General features: G+C 43.9%; 1 protein-coding gene across 1 annotated transcript; it reads left to right on the forward strand.

Moving 5' to 3' along the window:
• The first annotated feature begins 588 nt into the window (after positions 1-588).
• PANX3 (pannexin 3) lies at positions 589-22,492 on the forward strand. Its single transcript, XM_082200581.1, has 5 exons — positions 589-2,288; positions 6,383-6,525; positions 8,145-8,359; positions 10,630-11,285; positions 20,942-22,492. The coding sequence occupies exons 1-5, from the start codon at positions 2,108-2,110 to the stop codon at positions 20,974-20,976; spliced, it is 1,230 nt and encodes a 409-aa protein (XP_082056707.1). The 5' UTR covers positions 589-2,107; the 3' UTR covers positions 20,977-22,492.
• Positions 22,493-24,387: the final 1,895 nt, after the last annotated feature.

The following is a 24,387-nucleotide window of genomic DNA, read 5'->3' on the forward strand; positions in this document are numbered from 1 at the left end:
TGTAATTTTGAAAAGGGAGGGGAAAAAACCTAAGAGTGTTTTCAACGATATGTTGAACAATAGCAACATGTTCTAATGGATGGACAGAAAATGCAACTCTAACTACAAGGCACCTTGAAGGGTTCTTAGAGAGAAGTCTGTCAATAAGATTTGGTCTTCTGAAAAATGTATCTTCAACCTTTTCAGACCCAAGACTTACTTTTAACCCAAACTTTAATTCATCTCTTAATCTTTTAACATCAATTTACAGAATGGTAGTGTTCCTGTTGCAACCCACCAGTTGATGAACAGTGTTCTAAGAGATGTGCTTTTAGTAGTAGTATTTGAATATCAGCAGTTGTGACTTCGTATGAAAATCTCCGCTGGCGCTGATATTAGGCATGTAATTCAGTGTCCTAATTAAATCAAGGACATGCTTCATCCCATACCCTACAATGTAAATGTCCAGAACAAAGGTTACCAGGGGTGAGAGCGTAGGTTAGGGAAAAGGTATTCCACACTTGAGAGTTTTGCAAGAGGGGAAGATTTGGTAGGACACTGAAACATGCTGCAAATATTGGATTGAAAACCAGTTAACCAGAACTGGGAGGTAGCAGATATTTCAGAAGGGATGGATGCCTCTGTACTCATTGCAAGAAACCAGCTATGCAAATGGCTTAGCCTTATGAATCTCTGCCTGTGTAGCTTGGATGTAGCTGGCAGTGGCTGAGCTCTCCAGATGTTTTGATGGGTATTGCAAGTGTTGGAATATTGCATTAGGGCCACCTGTCCCATCATTGACTTCTGCTGGTAAAGAGAGACATTTGGGTAGGTTGGGACATTGCTTTAGCTTTGGTAGTTGCTGGTAGAGCAGTTAAGAGACTAAGCTAGAAATCTGGAAGTTCCCAGTAGTTCCCTCTGCCATGGTCACAGACAAGCCACCTTTTCTCAGCTTCAGTCTCCCTATTTGCAACAGGATGGAATAATAATTCTGGCACCTTACAGGGTGGTAGCTAGGATGATAATAATGTGCTATACAAATGCTTAGTAGTAGTGCTTAGTGCTGCCTCAGGCTAGTGCAAAGGTTTGAAACTGAGCTGCTTTCTAATATTTCAATCAAAAATATCATTTTATCCTGCTGTCCCAGGGATGGGGAACCCTTTTCAGCCTGAGAGCCACATTCCTTCTGAACAATCACCCAGCGTCCATATGCGCAAGTGGTGGGTGGGACAAATATGAATTTTGTCCCTGCACAGTAGGCTCATTTCTTCATATTCAAACATCCCCCCTATAAACCCTCCCATCCAGCCATCAAAAGGCTCATTCCAGCCAGGCAAAAACAGTCGAGCCTGCAAAGCAGAGGGAGGTCTGAGAAGAGTGTTTGCGGTAGAGTCCCACAGGTCAGTTAGAGAGGATGGCAGGCTGCATTTGGTCCCCTGATGTTCTCCAACCAAGGATCAATTCTCCAGATCACCTGCTTTCAATTTACTACTGAAGACCTGAAGCTATAGGGTTTGCAAAACCCACAAAGTGTGCCTTTTAATATCAAGTATGGAAAGGGCTTTGCCAATCCCAGTGCATACCCCACAGGGCTAAAAATACTCCCTGAATGCAGGTGTTCTGCGTGTGATTAAGCCACCGCTGTGCTCTGAAAATGCAAGCATGGTCCACGATTCCCACTAGCCAGCTAACCCCGAAAGCCCACCCCTGCGTGTTCCTAGATGTAAAACCAAATCCACAGCCCCACATTCCTGCAGAGGCTTGCTGGAAATAACATCTGCTTATGAGAGAGGGATGTAAAACCACAAGGACCCAGCCTTGCCTTGCTATGCCTGTGGTAGACGGAGGTACATGGTGTCCCCGGCAATCCCAATGCTGCTTGCGCTATTTCTGGGGCCGACGGCAGTCACTGCTTTGTAAGAAACCAGGTTGCCTTGTAATTACCCTTCCCTTTCGCAAACATCCAAGGCTGTCATTTGCAGCTGTCCGGTGCTTAATTCTCTGCAAATAAAGCTTTCAGTTTGGCAACTGCAAACGTCAAGCTTTCAGATGCCGTTTGTGAGCAGTGCGATTGCAGCAGCTGCCTCTTCTCTTCTCTTGCCTGTGCTTGGCCCATCCGAAAAGTACCATGTCGATCGCACACACCGCGGGCGAGTATATGCTCTCGGATGCTTTGCTTCCGGATCCGAATGGCTCCAGGGCAAAGGGGCTTCGCTTGGAGCTATCGTGTGACCGCATCGTGAAGTTTGTCACTGTGGGGCTGCCCTTGCTGCTTGTGTCCCTGTCATTTGCACGGGAATTTTCGTCTGGTACGTTAACTTGCTTTCTTTACTATTACTACTATTTGTTCCAGGGTTCTAGTTAAACCGACTTAAAATATATTCTCACTGGGCTGTATCCACTCTGTGTTAGTTGCACTTTGGGCCTATGAATTAAAATCGATGTGAAAAATTTAGTGGCAGTGGCGTAGCGTGGCTTGTCAGCACCCGGGGCAAGGCAAGTAATTTGCGCCCCCTAACCCGTGGATTTGCGCCCCCTAACCCCCAGATGTTGCGCCCGGTGCGGCCGGCCCCCCCTGCACCCCCCACGCTACCCCACTGTTTAGTGGCATTGATTACAACGGGAACTAAATGCACTCTAGTCTGTCTCTAGTCCAAAATGCATTTGAACCATAGATTATGAATATTCATAATCTATCCTGCTCTATTCTCTAGCTGAAATTCATTTGTTCCAAAAACTTTTCTGCAAAAAGTTGAACACCTTTAGATGTTCTTTCTGCACTCAGATGTTTGCTAGATAATTCACTAAATTGTTTATGTACTATATATGCACTGGGATACTTGATTTTAGTATTTGTTAATTGGGGTGCAATACTATTTAGTTATTCATGTCTTGTGTGCTTCTGTATTCAGCACTTGCCAAAGTTATGTCAAGAAGCTTAAAGCACTCAAATTTGAAAATAAAAATTCGTATCTGAACTACGAACTTTATTCTGAAATTTTACATTCAAATTTTGGAAACTTCAGCCACTAAATTTTGGCTCCACCAGATGATAATTAAGAAAACGTTTGTATAAATATTTATACATCTCCCTACCTTAGGACTCTGGGTCAATTCCAATTTAAAACTTTTTTTTTTAATTTGCAAATTTAACAAGATTTTTTTTAAAAAAAATAGAAATTAAAGAAGAAAAAGAGACGAAGGAAAAAGAGAAACAATAAGCAAATAATACTAATAATAATAGACCATCATTTCACATTGTGAATGCAGTGATCACCAGATCACAAATCTTAAATGAAGCATGCAAGTTAATGTAAAAGCTCCAGGTATTCAAATAGGAATCCATACGGAATTTATTCCTATATATGAAATATGTTCAAATGTTGCCAGTGTAGTAAGGTTCTCGGACCTCTATGTAACGGATAATGGATATGTACTATTCCAGGCTGAAGTATAAGTGTCTTAGCCACCACAAGGGCTCGCAAAATCCACTTTTGTTTTCCATCTGTTAAGCCCTGTACCACAGAGGTATCATTTAAAGGCATATGGGCAGCTGCAAATATAAAGGATTTTGCCAATACAAAACAGATGCGAGTAATCACTTCAATCCCAAAAGGAATATATCACTGGAAAAGCCTACATTATATGCCTCAAAGGGAACTCTCAGCATTACACCCCCAATATCTATATGTCCTAGACACTGCCTTCCTATACAGATGTTGAAGTATCCATTATACTCAAAATATTAATTTTTGCTGATTCAGTATCAATTTCAGGTCCAATGAGAAGTTCTGTATAGATTCTAAAGCAATTTCCCAATGTTTAGGCTGAGTAATACCTTGTAATTCCCTGTTGCATGGGGAACAGATGGTTGACAATTTGTTGCAGCAAGGGTTTGTATGTGAAAAAGGTAGCATACATTCAGAAGGGGAGCCCAGAGTTCAGAAAGATTAATGATGCAATAGCATACATGTTTACTCAGAATTCCCCCCAATAGAATACACTTTTGTGTTATTTTCACTATATCCTATACCCTTTTAAAATGTGGCTGTTTCGGGGGTTATTTATATAGTTATTGTAATAGGTATGAGTTACTCGTGCGTAAGCTGGTGCCTTTCTCGGTTAATTTTGCCTTGTTATACCTTTCTGACTGCACAGCCCCTTCTCATCGTGGCTGCCTCAGTCACTGGCAGAATCCGTCAGTGGGCGTTTCTTGAACCTCTTCCAACATAAAAGTTGTTTGACACCCAGTCTCCTCCTCCTCTCACTGCGCGGGAGTCTTCTGCACAGGGAAGGCGTGGGTAGCGGAGGACCTGGGCTCTCCTCACTGATGTCCAGTGAAGAGTCCTGGAGCCCTCTCTCCAATTCCCCCGTCTGCCCCCCTTTATCCCTGGTGTTGCGCTGATTGGCTTCCCCCTCTACTGAGCTGTTTCTCCCCCTGCTGCTGGGTCCTTCGCCAGCATCATCTGGGAGCCTCCCCTTCGCCTCTCCCTCCGATGTCAGTTCCCTGACAGTTATATATTGTGATCTTTTTTGTGAACTGCTCTGAAACCTCCAGGTATAGGGGGCTATATAAATTCAATCAATATCAATCAATCAATATATTTTCACAGGCACTTTTCACTAGCACACACAATTTTGAACACATTCTGTGGCTGGAGAAATTGCATCTCAAAATTAGAAGTGCAAATTGTGTGACAATGCTTTGTCTCAGTTCATGTATTGGTATGGGAACTGCAGATTTGGTAGGTTCTCGTTTAGCACGCGGAAGTACTAGCAACCTTAATTCCTCTCCTTAAGGTAAAGGTAAAGGGACCCCTGACCATTAGGTCCAGTCATGGCCGACTCTGGGGTTGCGGTGTTCATCTCGCTTTATTGGCCGAGGGAGCTGGCGTACAGCTTCCAGGTCATGTGGCCAGCATGACTAAGCCGCTTCTGGCGAACCAGAGCAGCGCACGGAAACACCGTTTACCTTCCCGCCGTGGTGGCACCTATTTATCTACTTGTACTTTGACATGCTTTCGAACTGCTAGGTTGGCAGGAGCAGGGACCGAGCAACGGGAGCTCACCCCGCCGCGAGGATTCGAACCGCCAACCTTCTGATTGGCAAGTCCTAGGCTCTGTGGTTTAACCCACAGCGCCACCCCCATCCCCATTTCTCTCCTTACTCTGCTGTAAAAGCACATCTGCAGGGCCCCTGTAGCGGAGAAGATGAGCAAGAAGGCCTTGCAGATCACGCCCCCTCTCGCCAAGTGTGGCGAGAGCAGGCCATTTCAACGGCGGCAGACGGGTTGGGTGGGGGTGGCACATTCCCATTTCATCTGAGGTTGCTGCCCCTGCTTCCCTAAATCAAGCAAACTCTCTCTTTATGCCCCACTGTGCCCCCCACTTTTCGCCCTTCGAAATGGCCTGGAGAAAATCTCAAAGTGTTGAATTTCGGCATGTGAACTGTCGCTCCATGGGCTGGCCGTCACCAAAGGCCGGTTGTGGTAATGTAACGCAGCCAGTGCTTTTTTTCTGGGGGTTACACAGGAGTACGCATACCCCTAAACATTTTGTGAATCTTTGTACAGTACAGTCATACCTTGGGTTACAGAAGCTTCTGGTTGCGTTTTTTTGGGTTACGGACCGCCGAAACCCGGAAGTACCAGAACGAGTAACTTCCAGGTTTTGGCGGTTGTGCATGCACAGAAGTGCTAAATTGCACTTTGCACATGTGCAGAAGTGCAAATCGTAACCCACGCATGCGCAGACATACCACTGCAGGTTGCGGACACTGTGGGTTGCAAACGTGCATCCTGCACAGATCACGTTCGCGACCCAAGAGTCCACAGTACTTTTGTCCATTTACTGTACAGTGGTACCTTGGGTTACATACGCTTCAGGTTACAGACTCCGCTAACCCAGAAAGATTGCTTCAGGTTAAGAACTTTGCTTCAGGATGAGAACAGAAATCGTGCAGCAGCAGCGCGGCAGCAGCAGGAGGCCCCATTAGCTAAAGCGGTGCTTCAGGTTAAGAACAGTTTCAGGTTAAGAATGGACCTCCGGAACGAATTAAGTACTTAACCCGAGGTACCACTGTATTTATTTCCCCCGAATTGAACTATAAAATGGTGGTTTCCTTGAGTCAAAATGAGGGTAACCCTAAACATTTTTAAAGGAAAAAAACACAGTTGGGGTTATGTGATGGGGAGCAGTTTGATCAGGAGTATTTGCTGGGAGAACCGGACTCATTCTCCTCATTGACCACGAAGACCATCTGCTTGCTTGAGTCACAAGGTTGTTACTGCGGGGATGAAGCAGCATTCAGTTTCCTGCAGTTTGATGCAACAGCTGGATGAAGTACCAGCAGAAATGGCCCTGTAGGCTAATGGTTCTGTTTCTGCCTTGCTTTCCCCTCCAGGCTCCCAGATCAGTTGCTTCTCTCCCGCCAACTTCACAGGGAAGCAATCGGCCTACGTCGACGCTGTGTGCTGGGACTCCTTGCTTCACCATGACTACGATACTGTGGGAGACTCTCAATCCAGATCTCTCTGGGTCCTCAAGGTATCAGTGTGGGGCACCTTAGTGATTCAAAGGAAGGATTATTATATTTACTATTTTTTAAAAAATAAATACATTGTTTTTTCAACTTAAAATTTCACAATGATATATCAAACATAAATCATAAAAACAAGATTCCAAGGAATCTTCTGGACTCTCATCCTCCCCTATGTGGTCCTATTTGTGGGATGTAAAACACATTGCAGTCAAGTACAACATTCCTGAGCTGGGACAAACTTCCTCTGCATGTGACTAGATGTGAACATGGTCTAATCTGGCCTAGTCTGCTTGGGTAGCAAGAGCAAGGAAGAGGAGCACACCATCTTCTTTTGCTCCTCTCTTCTCCATTTTTGTTTTTCTCTATGCAGTCACTTAGGAATTAACTCCCTTGTGGGATAGTTCCACATACGAATGTACTTTTGTAACATAAGTCTGCCTTCAGGGATCAAACTGTGAACTGAATGAATGTGAGTAAACTACTTTTATATGCACTTTAATAAGATTGCCGTGTCTATTCTTTTTAAGAGGGACAAGAAGGGATCTTACCAGGAATCTTATATAGAGAGGGATGATGGGAGCTGTTGCGCAACATCTGGAGGGCACAACATTGGCCAACATCTGGGGACCCAAGGTTGAATAACGTGGTTCTAGCACACTCTCAGTATATTTTTTGTAAGGTTTCATTATTTACACTAAGTGCAGATGTCTCAAGAGGAAGTATCTTTGCTGCTCACACGTAGGGGTTCCTTGTGAAAGGTGCGCACTCATCACATGGGTGCTGGAGGCAAGGCAAGACTGTCAATACAAGACTGTGGTGGGGGCCAGCAGTATGGCCCTACCCTTTTCTCTTTTATATAAATATGTATAATTTTTATTAAATTTTCCGTTTTACAATTTAGAATACTCATTTAAACATCCTTAAAATATCCATGACTTCCCTTCTTCTCTTTTCCATAGTTCATTTTACGTATCATAAATCCCTGCATATTTTACAAAAACTAAACTGCTCAGTATTCCATTATTACATCCATCAAAACGTATTTACACTCTTGAATTTATCCTAATGCTGCCAGTGTTTTCAAGTGCACATAATTTCCCCCCATATATTCAATAAACGTTTTCCAATCTTCTTTAAAATGTATGTTCTTGTTTTCTTGGGCCCTGCCCCTTTCTCTATGCAATGAACTTTGTTATGTACTGAGTTGAATTGGATCCAAAAGGCAGCAGTCTGATTGGTCCTAGAACAATAGGATTCAGAATGCAGCAGTCTGATTGGTCCACAGGCTCCAATCCAGCTCCAGGTGGAAGTGAATACGCAACCTGATTGGCCTACAGGTGAATCCCGGAATTAGCCAATCAAGTGCAGCCCACTGTGTAAATAATGTATATAAAGCAGACATTCTAGGGGAACTTCCATTCCTCCTCACCACTATGAGCTGAATAAAGAGCATGAAATCCACTCAACTCCGAGTATATTTCAAGCTTCTTTTTCCCTTTTCAAGATGTAAAGAACTCCTGGAGAAGAGTATTCTAGAAAAATAAGTTGGGCCAAACTAGTATTTCTTTCTCCCACGCCCCTGATTCCTCGTCAGTTCTTACTGTACTTTTCTCTTTCCACCTAGGTCTTCCCATATTCCTTGCTGGTTATTGCAGTCGCCATGTACCTGCCTTCTCTGCTCTGGAGATATGCGGCTGCCTCGTCGCTGAACTGCGACCTGCTCTTCATCATCGATGAGCTGGACAAATCCTACAACCGTTCCATCCGCTTAGTGCAGCACATGGTGAAACTACAACAGTCTGGTACCGACCCAGAAGAGCTATGGGAGGAATACGACAAGTAAGCTCAAACGGATGGCTGAGGAGAAGGGGATGTAGCCAGGCGCAGGAGCCAACTCCTAGGGGCCAAGAACTCTTCAGCACCCCCATAAAATATTTGAGGGTGCCAGGGTCCCCCAGAGTTGATGGGCATTGTCGTTCAAATGGCGTATGTGGACCCCCTGTCATGAAATTCTATTCAATATAGATCCAGAGTAGATTCCAATGTATAGTTAGCAGAGTAAAAACTTAAACACGTTGCAGAATTCCCAAAAAATAGACAAGAGGCAATTGTATTTAAATCAAGCAGTGCTTTACTGCTCCTGAAGGCAAATGAGCACAATGGTCACAAATCCAATACATTCAGGATTGGCCCTGTCCATAAGAAATCCCGTTGCAGCAGACTTAATTTAAACTTGCAATAACATATAATTAAACCTTAACACTAAGCATACTATATACAGAACACCACACCAGAAGGAAAGAGAGATAGAAAGTGAAAGTGAAACCCAGGCTGCCTCTGGTCTTACTATTATAGTCAGCATGACCTTGACAGAAAGAGATAACAGAACTAGTTTAAGCCAGCTGTACTCAGCTTCTCTGAAAGAATAACCCAAACCTGAAGGAGCGTCTCCACCCCCATCGTTCTGCCCGGACACTGAGGTCCAGTGCTAAGGGCCTTCTAGCGGTTCGCTCCCTGCGAGAAGCCAAGTTACAGGGAACCAGGCAGAGGGCCTTCTTGGTAGTGGCACCCACCCTGTGGAACGCCCTCCCACCAGATGTCAAAGAGAAGAACAACTGCCAGACTTTTAGAAGACATCTGAAGGCGGCCCTGTTTAGGGAAGCTTCTAATGTTTAATAGACTATTGTATTTTAATATTCTGTTGTAAGCAGCCCAGAGTGGCTAGAGAAACCCAGCCACATGGGTGGGGTATGAATAATAAATTATTATTATTATTATTATTATTATTATTATTATTATTAGGAACCTTCTGCTTTTTTCTTTCACACAGAGAAGCTTCCAGAAGAATCCCGAACCCTCTTGAATTAATTAGAATAGGAAAGATCTCTTACATATCAGATCAATAATTTCTGTACTAAGAAATGACACACACCACCCTCGCAATATTTTATTCAAGTTGGCACCCCTGTAGTCGAGGTGGGAGGCACTCACTTTGCATGCGGAAGGTTCCAGGTTCAGTCCCTGGCATCTCCCTCTCTGATAAATTCCTGGAGAGCAATTGCCGGAAGTGACTTTAGAGCAGAAGTTCAGGTCCCTCAACTGGCCGAATGTGCAGTATAAGAGAAGCAATAGACATTACCACGCTATTCTTGCGACTGTAACTTACTTTCAACTGTTTTTAACACTATATTTTTTAAATTGCTGTAACCTGCCCTGGGCCCTTATGGTGAATGGTGGGTAAGAAATCAGATTAATATTAATAACAATATATTGGCTTAATAATGACACTAATGATAGGATTAATATTAATAATATAAAGCAGCAGTTCCCAAACTGTGGCTTGTGAACCACTGGTGGTTTGCGAGTTTCATTTAAGTGAGTCCACATTAAACATCCAGACTGATTTTGCACTGTATTTTTATTGCTTCTTCTATTTCCTATATTGCATTTGATGGTATTACAATCTGAATTCCATAGGATTCAGGTAATACAGTGGTAGCTTGCTTCCTGAATGGCTTAGTTGTCGAACAAATCAGCTCCCGAACACCGTGAGTGTTCCAGTTTGCAAACGTTTTTTGGAAGTCAAACATCCGACGTGGCTTCCGATTGAGTGCAGGAAGCTCCTGCAGCCAATCAGAAGCTGTGCCTTGGTTTTTGAATGGTTTCAGGAGTCAAATGGACTCCTGGAATGGATTAAGTTTGAGAACCAAGGTACCAATGTTTAATAAAATGCAACATAGGAAGCAAAAGAAGCAACAAAATACAATGGAAAAACATACAGCATTGAGCACAGTGAATTACAATTGCTGCAACTTCCAAAGGGGGGGACGACACATTAAGTAGTCCTCAAAGACCCTCAGCAATTTTCAAGTGGTCTGTGGGGGAAAACTTTTGGGAACCACTGATTTAAAGAATTCCACCACCACCCGCATGGTAAAACCATTAAAGTCCAGACTCCAGGACCTAAAATTGCCTGTCTGACCATTGCAGCCTCTCCTCGATCATGTTCTCTCCCCCGTAAGGCAGAGCTCCACCGACTGACCAGATCTATAGATCCAAGCTCTTTTCCAGCTATAATGGTAAACAGTCCTTGTTTCTCTCTCACCAAGGGCTCGCAGGGAACGCTATTTTGAATTCCCATTACTGGAGAGGTACCTCACCTGCAAGCAGCGCTCCTACTACCTCGTTGGGGTCTACGTGCTACGGAACCTCCTCCTCCTCTTCCTCCTTGCTGCCACCTGCTTCTACTTGGCCTACTTCCACGTGGCCGTCTTTTTCCAAGATGAGTTCAGCTGCACCATCAAGGTGGGCCTGCTAAAAGATGAGCTTCACATCCCAGGCTCGGTCCCCTGCAAGCTCGTCTTCTTCACCGTCTTCCAGGTGACCAGCATCTGCATTGGGTGTGTGTACGTCCTTCTGGGGCCCGTCGTCATCTACCACCTGCTTCAGTTGTGCCAATGGGACAAGCGGCTCCTATCCATCTACGAGATGCTGCCAGCTTTTGACCTCCTCAGCAGGAAGATGCTGACCTGCCCTCTGAACGACCTGAACATCATTTTGCTCTTCCTGCGCGCCAACATCTCGGAGGTCAAGTCCTTCAGTAGGCTGAGCGTGCTGTGCACTCTGAGGGATGTCAGGGCGGATAAGGAAGACATTGACACGGTGGTGGATTTTATGACCCTCTTGGCTGGTCTGGAGATGTTGAAGCCCAAGCACAATCTATGTGCCAATGGAAACTCGCCTCATCACAACAGTGAAATTATTGGTAAGTGATACTAGCAGAAAGCCAAGCTTTCTAACTTTTGTGGGAAAAGACCACAGCACAACTCAGATTTGTTCATGTCTTGTCAGGCTTCGGGGACTCAGCTTCCTCCCCTCCTTTGGCCGTAGATAAGCAGGACAAATCGAAAAGAGCCCCTTACCATTGAAAGAGTCTTTAATGATCACAGCAAAAGAACAAAGCAGCCATTCTCGGAATGAAGGTGTTCCCAATTAAGGTTTCCACCAACTTCTCCCCTTGGTCACTTTCACATCTTGCAGCCTGATCTTGCAACCATTGTGCTTTTTGTGTAGCCACCTTAGACCCACAGCTAATTCTCCCCTGGCCTCCTCGCTGGCCCAAGTCGGATCAATTCAGCCAGCTAGCCCTGGGGTTTATCTAATTGATTTTTGAATTTTATTGTTATTCATGTTTCTATACTGTATTTTATGCTGCTTTTATAATTAAGTGTTTTAAAGTGTTTTAAATTTGTTGTTAGCCACCCTGAGCCCGGTTTTTGAACCGGGAAAGGCGGGGCATAAATAAAATTATTATTATTATTATTATTATTATTATTATTATTATTATTATTATTTGCTCTATATGTCCTTGGACTAATAGGCTGGACAGTCTCCAGCGAGAGAGAGTCTGTTAGCTCTCTCTCTTCCAGTTCTTCTTCACTTTGCTGTTCACCCCTCAGTTTTTCCTAACTTTTATCTTCAGAATTATGCCCCTCTGCAAACCACTGCTCCAAATCTATACTGCTCCACTGCTCCTGGGCAGCTTCGGGATCCTGGTCAGGAGCAGGGGGAGGCTCCCACCATTACTTATTAGAGCAGGACTCCTCAGCCTGGTCTCTGACATGTCTGCTCCTCTTTAGGTCGTGCTAGGCTGCCGTAGCAAAACAAACAAGCAAGCAAACAAACAAATAAATAAATATTTATACCCCGCCCATCTGGCTGGGTTTCCCCAGCCACTCTGGGCAGCTTCCAACAGACCACTAAAATACAATAACCTATTAAAAATTAAAAGCTTCCCTAAACAGGGCTGCCTTCAGATGTCAAAACAAAACAAAACAACAAAACAATGAAGAGTTGTGTAGCACCTTACAGACTAACACATTTATGCCTAAATTGTTTAAAATAACAAACAAAAAATGCATCATGTTTGGCAAAATCAGTGCTTTTCTTCTAGAAGGGTATTCACCATGAAGTTGTTACAGTAAGTGTCATGTTTTAAACCAGAGCTTTTCTTCTAGGAAAAAAAAGGTACCAGTACTGCATGCCCTTTGGTACCCCCAGAAAAAAAAAGCACTGGGCAAAACAGCAACAAAAAATGTGTATCTTTGGGGAGGGGAGAGGAAATCACACTAAAATGCTGATGAATTTTCACAAGGACTTACCCTTGCAAAATTGCAAATGGATGTGAAAATGTGAAGAACTGAAGAGCAGGAATATAAGGAACCAAAACAGATAGATCTGCCCATCCCTAATCCCATTTTTCAAGCTTTTCCACTGGTGTCAGGGCCGGCCCAAGACATTTTGGCATCCGAGGTGAATGACAAAATGGTGTCCCTTCCCAACAGGAAAGGAGAGAGTGAAGATCTAAATCAGGAAGAAGAGGGGAACAAAGATCAACATTGGGATCTGCTGCCCCTGTGGATTTTGCCGCTCAAGCTTACTCACTTTGCTCAATAGGTGGGCCAGCCCAGACTGGAGTTGATGACAAGCGGTGGAATAATAGCCATAGCTATAGCCTGAACAAAACAGAATGCATGGGAACTAGCAAATTAATTTTGCATGCAGAAAAAAATGGATCTGAACGACCCTTTTGTGACATAAAGCCCTGCCTACTAGCATTCTTTGTTTACTATGAAGGAAGTCTAATTTAGTACTCTGCTTTATTTAGTCATTACTTTATGAAAATATTTGCATACTTTCTCCCCTGAATGGGGCAGCTAAGAAGAAATCACTAAGACCAAAAGATACACATGCCATCTGTGCAGCAGCAAGTTTCTCATAAAACAAGTTGCCACAAATTAGACAGCTGAAACTCTTTTATCTGCCAACCAAAACAGGCACCAAGTAAACAGAACATTTCGGCTAACCATCAAAAGTCAGGGTAAACAGAGCAGCTTTTGCTTGCAATTTAGAAAGAAAGGAGTGCCCAGATAGATTTATTAGAGATGGACAAATCTGTCCATTTCAGTTTCTCATCTTTCCATTTTTAAATTCAGTTCTCCACATATCCACATCTGTTTGCAGTTCTTGAACAAAGTAGTCATGAAAATTCATCAGCAGGTTTATTCAAATATAGACATTTTTGCCATATGCAATTCTCCAGAAGGTATTGCATATTTTAATGTTATGTTCACTAGTATCTGCACAATTTACCCTTGTATGTACATTTTTGTACACATTACTGGACTGGAGAAATGCAAAATTTAGAGAAACGCAAATTACAAAAGATGGCTCTGTTTTGGTTCACATAACATTTTTGAAAGTGTGACTTAGCTGCGGGCACCTTTAAACGCCACACAAAGTTAACTTCATGCAAAACTGCATACAAACTATTAGGAGAGATTCACCAATGAATTTCAGTGAGGACTTTGAAAAAACTGAAATGGAAATGTGCAGAACTGAATTTAAGACTGGAAAATTGAGAAAGGGAAATTCACCCATCCATCCTTATTTGCAGCTCCACGTGTCCCTCAGTTAGAAATTTAAGAGAGATTGACAAAATGGGGGCACAATTTCACATCACAAATGTATTATGTGCAAAATCAGCAAGTCTATGTGCATCATTTGCCCAACGTGCCAAACTCCTCTATTTGTGTTGCACCATGTGGGTTTAAACATTGGCAAACAATGTGGACTGCTTTCTTATTTTAAAGCGTATGCTGGGACCTGCCTGTAGCCCATGCTTTTTTTTCTGGGGGCACGCAGGGGTACGCATACCCCTAAACATTTTGTGGATCTTTGTAAAAAGGTAAAGGTAAAGGGACCCCTGACCATTAGGTCCAGTCGTGACCGACTCTGGGGTTGCAGCACTCAATTCGCTTTATTGGCTGAGGGAGCCAGCATTTTTCCGCAGACAGCTTCCAGGTCATGTGGCCAGCATGACTAAGCCGCTTCTGGCAAACCAGAGCAGCACACGGAAACGCCGTTTACCTTCCCGCTGGTACCTATTTATCTACTTGCACTTTGACGTGCTTTCGAACTGCTAGGTTGGCAGGAGCTGGGACCAAAAAACAGGAGCTCATCCCATTGCGGGGATTCGAACCGCCAACCTTCTGATCGGCAAGGTTTAACCCACAGCGCCACTCGCATCCCATGGATCTTTGTACTTTTGTCCATTTACTGTATTTATTTTTCCTGATTTGAACTATAAAATGGTGATTTTCCTTGAGTCAAAATGAGAGTACCCCTAAACATTTTTTTTGAAAGAAAAAATTCACTGCCTATAGCTCAGATTAAGTCTTGCCTTTTGGCTTTGGAGAGACGTTTTTCTGTGCCACATGATAATTACATAAGTATACTGTTGGACTTTGCTTGTGTAAACTCGTGCAATAGGGGCTCCACAGTGTGTATCCCAACTGCTTCATAATCAACTACTGTTTGTTGTAGTTGTTTTAAAAAAAGAAGTTGCGTACAAGAGAGGATTCAGGGTGTTTCAAACCATCCTGCATTTGTGGAAAGCTTTGGAAATTTACTTTGCATGGCAAGTGCCAAGGAAGGGAAAAACCAAGTGCAGTGTGACTGCTTGCTGTGCTTCTCGTTAACTGGGGAAAACAGAGTGCAGCTCCAAGGCCATGTGCAGCAAAGCACAGAGCAACAGCATGATCCCTGGATGCAGCAATGCCCCTGATATCCACCCCATCTCTAAAGAGAAATACAGTGGGACCTCGGGTTACATACGCTTCAGGTTACAGACTCCGCTAACCCAGAAATAGTACCTTGGGTTAAGAACTTTGCTTCAGGATGAGAACAGAAATCATGCTCCAGCAGCGCGGCAGCAGCGGGAGGCCCCATTATTTAAAGTAGTGCTTCAGGTTAAGAACAGTTTCAGGTTAAGAACGGACCTCCGGAACGAATTAAGTACTTAACTCGAGGTACCACTGTATGAATGAGGGAAGGCACACTGTTAGTCCCCGTTATTATTAAAAACCCTGTTCTGCTGAACACAAGCAGTCCAGCTGGCAACAGCGCGTTTAAGTGTGCAAAATCCTTTATTTACCACCTTGTCTATGTTTGCTACGGGACGCGGGTGGCGCTGTGGGTTAAACCACAGAGCCTAGGACTTGCCGATCAGAAGGTCGGTGGTTCAAATCCCCGCAACGGGGTGAGCTCCCGTTGCTCGGTCCCTGCTCCTGCCAACCTAGCAGTTCGAAAGCACGTCAAAGTGCAAGCAGATAAACAGGCACCACTCCGGCAGGAAGGTAAACGGCGTTTCCGTGCGCTGCTCTGGTTCACCAGAAGCGGCTTAGTCATGCTGGCCACATGACCCAGAAGCTGTACGCCGGCTCCCTCGCCCAATAAAGCGAGATGAGCACCGCAACCCCAGAGTCGGTCACGACTGGACCTAATGGTCAGGGGTCCCTTTACCTTTACCTATGTTTGCTCTCCACTGCAACCCTCTTCGGTTGCTTTTACTCCTGTTCAATGGATGGGAAACTTTGCGTAGTTTATTAATGATTGGTCCATAGGCCATTCGCATATCAGATAAATAAACACAGTACAAAACCCAACAGTATAAAATGCTGCACAAAACCACGTTACTGCTTAGAATCACACATCTTTAAAATACTACATAAACCACACGTAACATGTATGGAACTTACATACTGAACGGGTAAAATTTAATACAGATTTGAAAAACCCCATTGATTGTTAAAATATATTATGATTAAATAAGAGCATCCCAAACTGCAATCTCCTTGATAACTCTTTTCTGGATTTTCATTGCTGCTAGGGCAAAAAGAGAAACTTTGTGAGGTGGTCATACAAATAATTTCTCCAGTATTTGAAGCTTAAGCCCTGCTGAGTTTACCCTGCCTTCCACCCCCCTCGTGTCAAATCCTGCACCAGTAAGCCATTTCACAGATGCACATGGAATATCCTTGCAGACATTTTGTTGCATACAGCCTTCAGCTACCATGGGAAGGACTGAAGTATTACCGTACGGTAATTCCACATGGATTCAGAAGTTCCTTTTTATATATCATCATCATCTAGTCACCAGGCCATGTAAAGCAAGCATTTAATAAAAGAAACTATATAACCGTAGAACATGAATACAAGTTATCATCAATAAAATTGGCACCGTCACAGCTTTCTTCACTGGCATCAGAAGAGATCTGTTGTCTTCTTTCTTTAAAAGAAATGCACTGAATGTTTTACTGCTCTTGTCCCAGCATATTCTGGTGCAGCCCAAGAGATATTTAAAAAGCCTCTCACAGGAACACAGGAAGTTGCCCTAGGAGATTCCATAAGAGGCAAGGAAGTGTCCAGGGATGGGTTGCAGGAGGTGTGAATAAAATTCAAAACAGTGTTATAAGAAAAACTGCTCCCCTTCCCTTTTGGGGTATTCCATAGCCCGTATTGCGTCCTTAAGTGGGTTCCCTATTGATAGGAGAAAAAAACAGAGGCCAACCAGAGTATGTTGAGAAGCAAAGCGGTTAGTAAGGCTGATCTTTATTCAAGGAACAGTTGCAACAGGGTCCCCACTCACCACACGCAGGAGGAAGGAGAACCCTGAACAATGTTGTGCAAGCCCTTATATAGACTTTTGAAATTGCCCATCCTGCAGCCCAAGACCACCACCACCCCAAAACACCATATCCTGCCTGCTGGGATACCTGATAATGGTCATTGACTGCATTACCTGGGCAGCCCGGCCATTCTTTTGTGATGGTTAATACTTTAGTTCCTGAATCCAGGTCACAGATTCACCCTATTCATACACAAATATACCCTTAAGACAGGATTTGTAAGCAAAAAAGACAATAGGAAGACTTTCCTCATTTGCCTCCCTTACTGCAGAGGAATATTTGCGGTCATTGGGAGAATCAAAATCACTTCAGGATTGCTCTCCCATACTATTTTAGACACATGGTTCATATATTTAGATATGTGTTCATTTAAGAATATTTATTCTGTATTTGAGACCTTAAAATTCTTATAAAAACCATAAAAATTAATCTTTTCAAAATCCTATTGACACAATTTAGATTAATTAGTTCCACAAAACTGAAGAACTTGATCTAACAATACCAGCTTTTCAAAATCTGATAGTCTGTGTTAGAGGTGTGAATGACTGTCCAATTAGGGTTTATGAAGCATCTTCAGCAATTTGTGCCAGAGCTCGCAGAGAAGTTTGATAAAGCTTTTAAACCCCTGCCTGGAGGAAAAGAGTAGAGCATTTTGAAGAGCAAAAAAGAGGACACATTTGTCGACTTCTTCTACTTTTAACAATGGATTGCTATGATGACTCTCATCTTGCATACCTATGAAAAAGAAGACATGCCCTGGAAAAAGAAGACACATAGCAACACTACTAGATGCAATAGATAAAACTGCTAACATAGCTATGAATATGGGAGTTAAATATGAGGAACAAATTAAAAACTTGTACCTGCTCAGGAAACCCTTTGTCTTTCACTGGAACACCAGGAGAACAGATCACTGGTGAGCAGCAAGATAGAGGGAGGAAAAGGAGAGGATATGAAATCGTTCATTATTAACTTGATCCATCCCAATGTTGAAGTTTTAGACCTCTTAGAAACCACAATCTGGAAGTAGCTATCAATTTACTAATAGCTGGAACAGTGGTGATAACAGCAAAAAACTGGAAAGAGAGTAATACACCATCTTTATTTGATTGGACCGAGAAGGTATAGCCTATTTGAAAAATGATAAAATTAACGTACCTTCAAAGGACACATACAAATCAGCCAAACAGATGAATGGGGAAATGTTTTCTGGGACTTGTGACAGAGGTTTGTTTTTATTTTTTTTTAAGGCGAGTTGCCTCTCCCTGGTAGGGTGTGCAGGCTGAAAAGGCTTGGCTAAGCGAAGGTAGTTCTGGCTTCTTTAAGCAATTGAAAAGCTGAGCAGTTAGCGCTTTGCTAGCTTGTTGGAAGGACAGATAGTCCCTGAATCCCATAATATGCTTCTCAGAACACCCTGTTTGGCTTTTCTCTCTACCACTGGCACAAATTCTTCCAAAGATTCCCCATAAGAGAAGGCAGCTGAAAAAGATGATCCAGCCCTTGTTTAGACTATCAGGCTAGGCAGTGGCGTAGCGTGGGTTGTCAGCACCTGGGGCAACGCAAGTAATTTGCGCCCCCTAACCCGTGGATTTTAGCAGGGGGCAGAGAGCTGCGAGTGTGAGCGCCCCCCCAGATGTTGCGCCCGGTGCGGCCGGCCCCCCTCGCACCCCCCACGCTACGCCACTGAGGCTAGGGTTAGGAAGACCTGGGTACAGATTTCCACCCATGAAGCTCACTGGGTGATCTGGGGCCAGTGTTTCACTGTCTACTTAACCTTCCCCACTGGATTGCTACAAGTATGCAGTGGTACCTTGGTTCTCAAACTTTATCCGTTCCGGAAGTCTGTTCCCAGACCAAAGCATTCTAAAACCAAGGTGCGTTTTTCCACAGAAAGTATTGCAAAACGGATTAATCCGTTCCAGACTTTTAAAAACAACCCCTCAAACAGCAATTTAACATGAATTTTACTATCTAACGAGACCATTGATCCATAAAATGAAAGCAAGAATCAATGTACTGTACTATAAAATAAATAAGACAGTCTTGTAGCTGATTAAAATAATAATAATAAAAAATTCTTACCTGCACTGATGATAGTCCTTGTTTGGATGGGGGGGCTTTTATCCATTTCTGCAGTCACACAGTCAGTCAATCGGTAGCTGAACTGGGTTCCACACAGTCACAAAAACAAATTAACCGAAAAAGCCTCCAAAACTAATAATACGCAAAATAAATAGCAAAAACAAAAGCGCCAAACTTAATCTATTCCAGAAGTCCGTTTGACTTCCGAAATGTTTGAAAACCAAGGCGCAGCTTCTGACTGGTGCAGGCACCCCAGAAACAACAGCCGACAGCTGCATTGGACGTTCGGCTTTTGAAAAACCCTTGAAAACCAGAACACTTGCTTCCAGGTTTTAGGTGTTTGAGAATCAAAGCGTTTGAGTACCAAGGTACTACTGTGCAATGGATGAAGGCGGCAGGCAAGGGAACCATGTGCACCTGAGCACATAAGTGGGGGCAAATGTAAAGCAAGATGTTACTTCAACTGCTGTAACATGGGAAATGGCAGGCTATGTGCTACATCATGAGTGGAGAACCTGTGAACCTCCAGACTACCATGCTCACTATCCTTGACATGCTGCCTGAGGGTGATGGGAGATGCTGTCAAACATCTGGAAGTCCAAGTTTCTCTACCGCAGGGCCTGTAAGACAGAGCTATTCCGCCTGGCTTTCAACCTGAACTTAGCCTGATCTTTTATTCTCCTCCTCCCTCTCCCCTTTTCATGAAGTCCCACAACTAATTCTCCCTGGTCTCCACCCTGGCCCAAATAGGACTAATTTAGCCAGCTAGCCCTGGTCATCATCTAATGTTTATTGGATGGATTTCCCCCCTAAACTGATTTATGAATTCTGAATTTATTGTTATTCATGTTTTATATTGTATTTTATGCAGTTTTGGGTTGCATCAATTAAGTGTTTTTAAATTGTTGTTACGGATGCAGGTGGCACTGTGGGTTAAACCACAGAGCCTTGGGCTTGCCGATCAGAAGGTCGGCGGTTCGAATCCCTGCAACGGGTTGAGCTCCCGTTGTTGGGTCCCTGCTCCTGCCAACCTAGCAGTTTGAAAGCACGTCAAAGTGCAAGTAGATAAATAGGTACTGCTCTGGCGGGAAGGTAAACGGCGTTTCCATGCGCTGCTCTCGTTTGCCAGAAGTTGCATAGTCATGCTGGCCACATGACTCGGAAGCTGTACGCTGGCTCCCTCGGCCAATAAAGCGAGATGAGCGCCGCAACCCCAGAGTCGGTCACGACTGGACCTAATGGTCAGGGGTCCCTTAACCTTAAAAATTGTTGTTAGCCGCCCTGAGCCCGGTTTTTGAACCTGGATGGGCGGGGTATAAATAAAAAATTATTATTTATTATTACCCCTGTGCTACCTGGTTCCTGGATATTTGTGTATTTACTTGCATGCACAGTACATATACTGCAAAAAGAGGGTGCTCCTGTACTGCAAATTACCATATTTAGAAGATCCTGCCTGGCTTTGGTTTCATCTGTGGTCTCCTGAGCTGATCAGGTGCAAAGAAGAGACAGGCAAGAACATGGCTTTAACTCTGTGCTGTGACCCAGCCGTCTTGCCTTCCTCCTCTTCCTCTCCAGGCATGGCACCCGTCGATTGTCCATTGTCCGTGAGATACACAGTGGCGTAGTGTGGGGGGTGCAGGGGGGGCCGGCCGCACCGGGCGCAACATCTGGGGGTTAGGGTTAGGGGGCGCAAATCCACGGGTTATGGGGCGCAAATTACTTGCCTTGCCCCGGGTGCTGACAACCCACGCTACGCCACTGGAGATACAGCATCATTTTGACACAGTCTTTTCTTTCCTGCACCTAGAAATGAAGCCTGCCTTGGAATCTAAAGAAGACTGACACGCCCAACTGGCAGCGGACTGTAGACAGGGCAGCCAACAGCAGAGGAAATGGGACTGATGAACAGTGCTGGAACACAAAGACAGCCGGTGCCCCCATCCTACGTACAGCAATGAGCTGTGTGCTTTCATCGCAATTCTAAGTTGTGTCATGTTTTCCCGGTACAGGACTGCACCATCCTAAGTGCTTGCTTGCTTATTGGGTACAAAGTCCAGAGAATTTAATATTTGGAATACAATTCTTACACACTGGCTATAGGTTGCTGGCAGAATCCTGGGCCTTTTAAGTTGCGGTGCAGACAGATCGAACTTTTCCACCATGGCATGTGTGATTCACCTGTTTAATATCTGTTACAAACCTGCTGAAGGTGCAATGGCCTTTCCATGAAAAAAAAATAGTGTCTTTCTTATGTTGTATGCTAATGTTCACCCATTTGTCTCCCTTGCTGTGTTTGTTCTACAAACTAAGCATTAAATTTAATGTCACACTGATCATTTGGGGACTGGGCTCCTGTCTGACCTGGTTCTGATGTAGAAACCATGTTACCAGCTAGATCACATCAACCCGGACACAAAGTAATCCATATATTCCATCTTAAACACTAGTCCAGTCTATACAGTGGTACCTCAGGTTACCTACGCTTCAGGTTACATACGCTTCAGGTTACAGAGTCCGCTAATAGTACCTCAGGTTAAGAACTTTGCTTCAGGATGAGAACAGAAATCGTGCTCCGGCGGCGCGGCGGCAGCCGGAGGCCCCATTAGCTAAAGTGGTACCTCAGGTTAAGAACAGTTTCAGGTTAAGAACGGACCTCCGGAACGAATTAAGTACTTAACCTGAGGTACCACTGTTGCTGAGAATCCATTATCTCATGAATTGTTATAAACAGAACCAGAAATATATCTAGGAAAGTTTAATAATTTATAAGACAGTCGTTTTAGGGTGCGAAAAGGTCACTTTTTATTATTTTTTAAAAAACATAACTTACAGCCTATCCCTGGTAAATAACCAAGAGGACTTTTTTTTTGGGGGGGGGGATTTCAAGTATAAAATCCGAGAGATTTTTTCACACACACGATTCAAGACGTACGCTGAGCTCAAGAGCAGACAGCGGAAGGGAAATAAACCAAAGCATATTTGCTTGCATGCTATCCTTAAGCTTTGCATCTGCTCCTCCAAACACCTTACTCAGCAGCAGTCCGTGTATTTCCTCAAATCCAATGAACCCAGCAACAAGAGCAAGCTGTTCCTTCTTTTCTGCTCTGGTTAGCACAACAGGAACAGTCACAGTTCTTTGACGTGCAAAAGGCTGGCTCTCTGCTCCTGCAAAGCAGACACGCAATCAGTTCTACATCAGTGGTGAAGTCAAGTTACTGAGGATCTGCTACTGGAGAAACTTCTACAGCTTTTGGCTGTTTCCCCCTAAGGTGACAGAAAGGGGATGTACATCCTAATGTTCCCTTTTTGAAGTTGAAGCCCAGTGACAAATTAGGGTATTGCAATACGCAATACAACCCAAAAGGAACAGTCACTCTACACAATTAATGCTTTTTTAAAAAAAATAAAAATCAGTTTTACAAATATCTAATATCAATCATAATCTTAAACAAAGTAGGATTCACTGAATCCTTAACTTCCACCCCCCCTAAATGGGTTCCATTGTTAATCTTTTTCATCTGCATCTTATAATTTCTTCCAATTTTCTTAAAAACTCTGATTTTTGCCATAGTTCTTCTTACAAGTGTTATAACAATCCTGCCAGTGTTTTTAGTTGTTTGCAGTGTTCTCCAAGGTAACTTATGAAATTTCCCCCTTTCCTTATTAAAGTTCTTATCTTCCTGTTTTCTGATCCTCCCGGTCATTTTCACCATTTCAGCATACATTTAATGCTTTTTCAATGAGAGGTGTATGCAGTGCTATTTTTCTAGGGAAAACGGTGCCGGAACTCACCATGAACACCTCCCTTGTGTTATAATGGCAAAGGCACCCATCTGAGAGGAACCAGAAGTGAGTTCCTGTGAGTTCTGGCTGAGAAAAATTCCTGGGCATATGTGTTACTCTGCGAGGTACGATTTATTGTAGCTCTGGAACAAGGCTGCAAGAGTCCTTTGAAGTGCCAACTCAGCTCTGTTCTGGAAGCAATGAACAAATGTATTATGTTGCACTACACCTGTTTTAGGGACGTGGGTGGCGCTGTGGTCTAAACCACAGAGCCTAGGGCTTGCCGATCAGAAGGTCGGAGGTTCGAATCCCTGCGACAGGGTGAGCTCCAGTTGTTCAGTCCTAGCTCCTGCCTACCTAACAGTTTGAAAGCAAGTCAAGTGCAAGTAGATAAATAGGTACAGTGGTGCCTCGCAAGACGAAAATAATTTGTTCCGCGAGTCTCTTCGTCTAGCGGTTTTTTCGTCTTGCGAAGCAACCCTATTAGTGGCTTAGCGGCTTAGAGCTATTAGCGGTTTAGCGGATTAGCGGCTATTAAAGGCTTAGCGGCTAAAAGGCTATTAGCGGCTTAGCGGCTTAGAAAAAGGGGGGGAAGCGAAAAAAATTGCAAGACTTGCAAGACGTTTTCGTCTTGTGAAGCAAGCCCATAGGGAAATTCGTCTTGCGAAGCGCATCGAAAAACAGAAAACCCTTTCGTCTAGCGGGTTTTTCGTCTTGTGAGGCATTCGTCTTGCGGGGCATCACTGTACGACTCCAGCGGAAAGGTAAACGGCATTTCCGTGCACTGCTCTGGTTTTGCTAGAAGCGGCTTAGTCATGCTGGCCACATGACCCGGAAGCTGTACGCCGGCTCCCTTGGCCAATAAAGCGAGATGAGTGCCACAACCCCAGAGTCGGTCACGACTGGACCTAATGGTCAGGGGTCCCTTTACCTTTACACCTGTTTTAGCCCAAAGCCCTGGTTAATGCCTGCCATATTCTCCATAACATTGTGATCCTGAGAAACAGTCAATATTATGTTGGTGCCAGGATCTCCATAGCCTCTGGGCTGGATTTAGGTTTGATGAGGTCCTAAGCTACCGAAGGTAATGGGGTCCTTTATATGTCCAGGTGTCCTATGTCAACAGCAAATTGTCGCTGCTTTTTATGTTGAATATATACTATGGACCTAATAGGTATCTAAAACCATTTTACTTATTTTGGATGTATATTTTGGAAATGTACCACTCCAGAGAGTGGGGCCCTAAGCTATAGCTTGTTTAGCTTATACGTAAATCCGGCACTGCATATGATGGCATGACTTGGTTGCTTTTGCATCACCATGTGATCACCATAATAAGAGGCAAAGTGAAGTTTTGCACCTGGGAGAACATAAAATGTCATGACATTCTTGTTACTAGTTTATCTGGAATGTTCATGTGGGAAATGGGCTGCTCTACAGTCAATCAACGGTTAGATTCCCCCCCCCTGA

The sequence above is a fragment of the Podarcis vaucheri genome (assembly GCF_965113315.1).
Source record: "Podarcis vaucheri genome assembly, chromosome: 15".
Taxonomy (NCBI): Eukaryota; Metazoa; Chordata; class Lepidosauria; order Squamata; family Lacertidae; genus Podarcis; species Podarcis vaucheri.